Raw genomic sequence first — 8,188 nt, 5'->3', positions numbered from 1 at the left:
AAATGCGTTTTTGTCAAATCAACAATTTTTTGTTACTTTAACAATTTAAGTTAAACAATTTCAGCTTGTTGTTTTTATAAGTTATGTCAAATTTTCACAAGTAAAGACTTAAAATAGTAGCTTGAATTTACTTGCAAAACATTGTTTAAACTTCATGATGCATTTTTTTTCTACAATGCAGATTTGTTTATATCTGCTTTGTATTTTTCTAGTGTGTTTTCTTTATTACAGTTACCTTTATCTCAGGTTTGTAGGTTTGTAAGGCAGGTTTGTATTCTATGTAAAGCTGCAAACAAAATGAATTGTCAAAGTTATTGCAGAACAAATACATTTGTATTAAAAATGTTTATTTTATACATCAGTATTATTCTAATTAATTATATATAATTCATTATTCTCAGTTCTATATTATAAGTAGAGTTTTTCTCACAAAAAGGTTCATCATATTTGGGGGAACTTGACATCATAGTAACAAAAAATGGTGGAAAACATCAATGACATAACTGCAATTATGAATCAAAATGTAGTAAAATGATATTTTGTCCGAACATAACTTTTTACATTTCCTATTTAATCCATTCATTAACCGTTTGCATAGAATTTGTATAAAAATAAAATGTTTTTTTATGTAAAAAATTAGATTTTACTAAATAGGTAAAGTTTGAAATTTTAAATAATTAGTTTAAAAACAAAAACAGGTTTCCTCTTTCTAGTATTATTGCTAATTCCACTTTCTTCCAGCAGGAGTCAGTGTTGAGCCACGTGCTCAGCAGGCGTACACTAATGGGCCACTTTTTGTTAGGGCAACCAAGCCAGACAAACCAGACTTCAAACATCAAAATCAGACTATCTCGACCCAAAAATCAACAGAATCAAAGTCTTTTCAAACAATACAAACAAAAACCTGCCTCTGTCTCTCCTTGGCATCAATGTCTGTGCCCTTGCCCAGTATCATTCTGTTGGCTAGATTTGAGCATTTATATAAGGTGCATGCATGCATCAGTCGTGTCCTTTTCTGCCCCTTGTCCCATCTGAGCATTTATAATAGGTGCCTAATCTAATTGAATCAATATGTGCTTCATCGGTAGGGCATTCCTCTAATCAAAGTATACAGTATTGTCAGCTTATCAGCCCCAATAAAGTATTACAGCTGTCACTGACCTTTGATTAATCTTATTTTTCCATACTTCAACCCAAGTCAGGTCAGTGAATGAGAAGAGCATGCAGGCTGCATGCGCTGTTGCATCTGGCTAAACTTTGAAACGGGGATCATAAATGATGACGATGGTTTGTTGAAGCCGCTTTACATACTTTTTGTACACCTCTTGGTATTCACCTGGAGATCAAAAAGGGTTGGAAGTGCACAAAGTTGGTCTGTGTACTTTATCTAGCGATTCTACCGTGTAAATAATGACATAAAGATTAAAAGATGTTAACTAAATCAAAAATGAGGCTTCTGAGGTCAAAGCAAAACCACTGGCTTGTATTCTTACAGTTGGCTAAACTCTGTGTTTACATGACCTCATGTACTTGATTACATAAGCAGATAGTGGAACTTGCATACTAAGAATTAGTTAATATGTTGTTCACCTCCCCAAATTTCTTTAAATGACAGCTTCTTGTGCAGATTGTTGTAAATTAGCTTTATTTTGTTTATATACATACAGTAAAGTATACAAAACTCACATAACAAGGATTCTTTCAGAAATGCATACATTATAGTATTGCAAAGTAATTACATTGTGGTCATTCATAATTCACTTAAACATTGAAAAAGCACCAATCATAATATAACAGACTTCAAGTATAATTTAAAATCCATTTCTAGCCTCTTAGTGAGAAGGAAACAAATGGCGACAGCCTCCCTTTCAAGGCTAAAACTTTTAAGAAACATCTACTGTAGCTTTTAATTTACTTCTTGTCATAATTCTTCCATCCTTCAGTATTTTACTCTCTGCTCGACATGCATTGTCACTCTTTTCTAAACACCGCTTCGCGCTAGATCACATACAGTACATCTCGTTCCTCTAGCTTTGTTCCTGAAAAACACCGACTTCAGCAGCTCCATCATCATCATTGTACGTCTACGGTCGGCATACTGAGGACTCTTTCGCATCTTAATTTCTGGTCACACGTTAGTGCCCGGATTAAATGTTCCCACACAAACGGTACTGGTCAAATAAGGGAAGATGCTGTAGCTGGTCCCGAGGCCAGTGTGGAATGCAAGCATTCATTTTGGTGGCCTGTCCATCCTGTCTCATAGGCATCGTCATATCTCTCTGGTAAAGATGGTTCACTTTTCAACCTTGTACATGGATAAATTCAGCGGGTCTTTGCGTGGGACGCACCAGTCGTCCGCCTCATGGCTGGATTTGTAGTGCCGCAGGGCGGTTTTATTAAATACGGGAAGCTTCTCGATGGAATCTGTAGACAGGGCCTGTGAAAAAAAAAATATTAGAGATTGAGATTTTAAAAAGAAATGTAAGGTAAACAAATGGAGTTAAAACCCTGGTATGATCTCTTATACATGTAGTTTCATGCATTAGGCAAAAGCATCACATTTTGTCTGTGTGATTCGTTTGCCTTAAAGGAATAGTTCACCCAAAAATGAATTTAGCCTAAACCTGTATGAGTTTCTTTCTTTTGTTGAACACAAAAGAAGAGATTTTGATAAATGTTGGTATACCCACATAGTCAACAGTACCCACTGACTTCCATAGTTGGAAAAACAAATGCTATGGAAGTCATTGGGTACCATAAACTGTGCTTACCATCAATATAATTTTTTTTGGAGAAAATCCATTTAAAATCTTTATAGTTAAAGGGGGGTCTTAAGCTATTTAACAACGTTTAAGAGTTGGCTTCCTCATGCCAAACATGGGCAAAGTGTCAAAAAAGCAGTACACTGCGCCAGGGTTCATACAAGATTCATGAACGTTTTTTTTCGAACATAAAAGATTCATACGTAACAACTATCTTGTTTTATTTCTTTTATGGGCAATTTCAGTGCAGGAAGTACAGTGGAAGTCCTTATATGGGCACTTTAACCAGAATAGCACACGCACAGACCAACCAAGAGCTGACATGAAATCAACGTCACCAAAGAAATGTGTTGTTGTTTGTAAGGGGACATTTCACAAGACTTTTTTTAAGATGTCAAATAAATCTTTGGTGTCCCCAGAGTACATATGTGAAGTTTTAGCTCAAAATATCATATAGATCATTTATTATAGCAAGTTAAGATTGCCTTTTTGTAGGTGTGAGCAAAAATGTGCTGTTTTGGGTGTGTCCTTTAAAATGCAAATGAGCTGATGAAATGCAAACACTGATCACCATAATAGTGGTTTGTTGAATTTGAAACTCAATTGTGCTGTCAATTATTTTCTCTCTCTCTGCACTAAATGGCATTGCTGTGGTTGGATAGTGGAGATTAAGGGGCGGTATTTTTATAATGAGATCCCCTTCTGACATTACAAGGGGACCCACATATCAATGATCTAATTTTTCACATGCTTGCTGTAACTTGGTTGATCTTTTTCACATTTTCTAGGTTTATAGAAGCTCTGGGGACCCAATTATAGCACTTAAACAAGGAAAAGTCAGATTTTCATGATATGTCTCCTTTAAACTTTTTTAGCTTCCCAAACCCAGCATTATGGAAAAAATTGACATAGTTTGTTTATCCGTGGTAGAAGCAGTTACGCGTGTGTGTGTTTGTTTAACCTTGGTTTTGTTGACAATCGACTCGTAAGTGCATATGATGTAAACGACACAAACGTTATGAATCAAAGGTTATCTAGAGATAGTGGGATAATATTTTGTGTGTGTTGCTTGCTCGTGACTCGCTCTGCCCGCGGTATGCCTCCAGGAGCTCGGATTTATTTGTGATATGTTTTTTATTATTTCTGTTCAAACTAAAGACTCTTATATGAAGGATATATAAAGGATGTAATACTTCTCTAAATGTGCTCAAGATTAACATGAGATAAGCAGAAACAGCGTGTGTAATGTGAGCTTTAAGCCTTTCCTTACCTTAAGTTGGATTACGGCATCAGTACCATACCCCTCTATTGGATAAAGCAGAAGATCCCCTTGGAAGTACCGCGCGTAGAGTCGGGAAATGGGAAGGCCGTAACCAAAGCCAGCCTAAATCAATAAAGGGAAACAGACAAACAATGTAGTAACAGAATATGAGCAAACAGTATTACGTCACTGACCAAACATGAAATATTGTATTTAGGTGAAACTCTTACCATTGGGGTCCGCTGATGGTCACTAAGTGTTGGTCGGGGTGCTGTCGAATACATGTAGCTAAAAAGATGTTCAATCTTTCTGAATGGCACACCACCACCTCTATCACTAATCTGTAATGGAAGAAAGTGAATAATTACAATACGAACTTGTGTTGGAAAGGCTGATAATATCGAGGTAACAAAGGCGAAGCTAGATTTCCATTTATGGTAACGAATCCTGAAGCTTTCGTAATGATGGAAAGAATATTAATCTTTAAAAGAGTTTATATAACATGATTATCAGCGATCGAGGATCTACATGTAGGTCAAAAGAACAATGGAGCAGGAGTTGGATGGTGCCATGATTACCAATCCAGCAGGTTAAAGGTTAATATTAAAAGTGTCCAAATGTTACATATCTTCCCGTTTCAATAAATTGAAATTAAACATTATCACAATGATGTTAGTACAGTACCATGCTTAACTCACTTTGATTGACAGGTCTTCGTGTCCCAGAGCTACCTTGACTTTTATGGGTGGCAGCGTACTGCTTGCTTCGTGATTCTCGATAGTAGCTCTCATTGCGTTCTAGAATGAAATGAATACAAGAATGACTCTAATGATGCCCCCAAAAGCCGGATTTATCCTGAATGTGCAATATAAATGCCTCGTGCCTACCTTAAAGAGCTCAAAAACCATGTGGTAGAGATGAGAAGGAACGTAGGATATCTGGATTGGCTGGGATTTGTTCTTTGCTGCAGTACAGAAGAAAATGTCAAGGTATGTAGAGACGATATGTCAATACGAACTAAATAAAACATCTATTTGTGATTTATTGTAATGCATAACAATGTGTGGTCTCCCATCTCTTACCATTTATCTCTCTGAGCTCCAGCTCAGGGGATCCGAGGTAGTTCTGCTCGCAGAGCATTTTAGCACATTCATAGGCATCTGAAGAAAAAAAACGCTATTAAATTTGCAATGTGTGGCCGTAATGTTTGCACTATAAATAAATGATGTGCAAAACGCATACCTCTGATGACTTCTGTGACATTACAACAGGAGTCAATGCACCCAATGCTGCTGGGGTGTGACGGCTTACTAGTGCCATCAAAAATCAGAGCTGGAGATAAGAGACAGGAAAGGGTACGGAGGGTTAAAGGGTGTCTCTCATATCCTGTAAATCATTCATTCAAACAGGAATAGGCTGGATTATTCAAGATCTACGTGTTTAGAAAGTGCTGAGATGGCAACGTTTGGTGCCAACAAGGCCTGAAATAACCCCAAATACTGTTACACTGTGCAAAATGCTTGTTGCATTAAAAAAATAAGGACAAACTCCAACCATTGGTTTAAAATAAGCTGTCTACAGTATATTCGACTAAATCATGTGTTGAAACAATCCAGCATTTCTTAAAGGGATAGTTCACCCAAAAATGAAAATCTGGTGATCTTTTACTAACACACAAATTGTTAAAAACCTTTACAAATTTGTTTGTTCTGCTGAACACAAAAGAAGATTTTTTGAGCAATGTTTGTAACCAAACAGATCTGGGGCACCATTCACTTCCATAGTATTTTTCGTCCCTACTATGAAAGTTAACGGTGCTTCAGTTTCGTGCCTGATTACAAATATTTTCCTTTGTGTTTGCAGAACAAATACATTTATATCAGTTGTAACAACTTGAAACAGAATTTTTATTTTTGGGTGATCTATCCCTTTAAGAGTTTATCAATAACTCTACTACAGTATGCTACCCATTTCAAACTTACTATGCTGGTTAATAAGCATGCGAATGGAAATTCGGTTCATGTAGAAGCGGTCCAGAAAGTACTGAATGTTCTGACTTGTGGCACAGTCGGCACCAAATGCATCTCTATACTCGATGACGCCTTGGGCCATGGTGGGCACCACATCATTGTGTTTGTTCCTAATGCTCTTAAGAACTTCCACGAACCTTAGGGAACAAACAAACAACTCTATTAATCCGGCTGTTGTCGTTTGATTGTTTTCATAATATTTTGCAATTGGATATTCGTGTTGGATGTGTCGGATAAAGATCTTACTCTTCAAGTACTCTTGGGTCATCTGGGTTTTCATTTTGGAATTCAAGGATCTCCATTAGACTTTGAGCAAACCTGTAAGGGTAAGCAAAAAATTATGAAAACAAATACATGTATGTTGTCATCTAATGTAAACTTAAAATATTGCACACACTTGGCTAACCTACTGGTTGTTTATGATCAAGTTAGATCCTTATGAACCATGGTTTTACTGTGGCTTTATTATAGTAAACAGAGTTTATATTAAACCATATAGCATGATTTGTTGTGCAACTGCGGTTATACAAATGTTAACAGTTTTACTGTAATATAGCAATGGTTAAATTTCTTAAATACGCATTTTAAAGTTTCAAAACAGCTTTCCAGAAAAATAGTGGATACAATTTTCTTGGGTGAATTCCTTAAATATTAGCTACGTGTACTTACTTGATTTTTAAAAGTTGCTTTATGCTTTTCAGCTCTGTTCATTTCTATACTGTACATTACTGTACATCGGTTCCGCGAAAGCGTGCAGGAACGCAGTGTTCCCATTCAGTACTCGAAAACAAGCGCGCGCGTCAGTCAGCTTCTCACATTTCACTTTCGGTTTTTCTAACCGCACCATACCGTCTGCAAACCTAGTAAACAACTCGACTATGTTCAATGAGAAAAGTGATCGGCATCTGACCATGAAAAATGTATGTACAAATGGTGAGCATTAAATAACCAATAAGAGATTTAGTTTGTTTTTGTCTTAGAATGCGAGCTGCTGATTTTGCCCAATAAACTAACATGGAAATTAAGTATTAATGTAGTTTGATAGTATTGTTGAGTAATGCACGGATTGTTTAATAATTTCCTAAAATGTGAGCTGTAACGGAAACCGGATAAAGTTTATCGCTGCGCTTGCACTGGAACAAAGTTCACACTTCGGTCCGGAGGCGTGGCCATAAAATTATAATGCACGCATAAAATACATCTTTAGGTTACAGTTTCAGACTGTATAATTACTGAATACAAGCCCGTATTTGCATTTGTTTGAGCATATAAACCCAAGGAATACAGACAAAGCATGCACGAGGACCGTTTAAAAGTTAAACTAATAGTAGTCTCTCAAAGCACAAACTTACCAGCTATGAACCAGCTGAACAGATGGGGTCATGATTAAAGGGTCTGGTAAAAGGTTGATCTCCTTTAAACTATTGCAAAGTCTCACCGGGAGCTCTTGTCTTAGAAAAGCAAACGATGTTTTCTCACAAGCATTGGTGGATCCTGCAGAGACAATAAGCATCGTCTGAAACTAGCTAACACCAACATCATATAGCCTACTTATGTCATAACCACCCAATAAATGTGTTTAAAGCGCAAATTTACATTTTTACCACATAATCAATGCTGGAAAGTGCAAATCTAAATTAATGTAACAAAAATAAAAAGCAGCTCTGTTGCAATGCACTCACATAGGCCTAATACAGCATCTATAACAATGTTAAACCCAAACATATTTTTGAATACATTTTAAACTCACCGAAATCCAAAAATTGCTTCATTGAAAGTGGTGATGGAGAAAACTTTGCGTAGAAATCGATGTGCTTCGGCACATTTAACATGGCAGCATTTCTCATCATAAACCTTACAAACTTCATCGTGAAAGACAAAATCCAAAGGATTAAATCAAATTTAACACAAAGCAAAGATGTAACAGGTAAGCTATAAGATTTTCCTCGAGTCTTGTTGACAACTGTCTTAAGTGTGCTTTCATAGACAGTGACACGCCTACATTGCTACGTCGATACAGAAATCGACCAATTAGAGAGGAGATACGGGGGCGCGGTTCCTCTCTCAAGATCAACAAGTTTAAAATGTTTTGTTATGTACCTTAACTTGTATTTACGTAATGTGTTTGTATGTCA

At 36.6% G+C, this 8,188-nt stretch overlaps 1 protein-coding gene across 1 annotated transcript; it reads right to left on the bottom strand.

The window, feature by feature from the left end:
• Positions 1 to 1,625: 1,625 nt before the first annotated feature.
• pdk2b (pyruvate dehydrogenase kinase 2b) lies at positions 1,626 to 8,015 on the bottom strand. The gene is made up of 11 exons (XM_065286310.2): positions 7,804 to 8,015; positions 7,406 to 7,547; positions 6,300 to 6,371; positions 6,006 to 6,190; positions 5,266 to 5,355; positions 5,106 to 5,183; positions 4,911 to 4,987; positions 4,722 to 4,820; positions 4,254 to 4,364; positions 4,033 to 4,146; positions 1,626 to 2,437 (listed from the first exon to the last, which is right to left on the bottom strand). The coding sequence occupies exons 1-11, from the start codon at positions 7,919 to 7,921 to the stop codon at positions 2,294 to 2,296; spliced, it is 1,230 nt and encodes a 409-aa protein (XP_065142382.1). The 5' UTR covers positions 7,922 to 8,015; the 3' UTR covers positions 1,626 to 2,293.
• Positions 8,016 to 8,188: the final 173 nt, after the last annotated feature.

This window comes from Paramisgurnus dabryanus, chromosome 19, assembly GCF_030506205.2.
Source record: "Paramisgurnus dabryanus chromosome 19, PD_genome_1.1, whole genome shotgun sequence".
Classification (NCBI taxonomy): Eukaryota; Metazoa; Chordata; class Actinopteri; order Cypriniformes; family Cobitidae; genus Paramisgurnus; species Paramisgurnus dabryanus.
The sequence above is the reverse complement of the archived record's forward strand: the minus strand, read 5'-3'. Positions and strand labels throughout refer to the sequence as shown.

Coding starts and splice junctions, on each gene's coding strand:
- pdk2b (XM_065286310.2), bottom strand. CDS start 7,921: ATGAAGTTTGTAAGGTTTATGATGAGAAATGCTGCCATGTTAAATGTG. Junction 7,548..7,803: donor GAAGCAATTTTTGGATTTCG/GTGAGTTTAAAA, acceptor TTGTCTCTGCAG/GATCCACCAATGCTTGTGAG. Junction 4,988..5,105: donor GGAGCTCAGAGAGATAAATG/GTAAGAGATGGG, acceptor TCTGTACTGCAG/CAAAGAACAAATCCCAGCCA.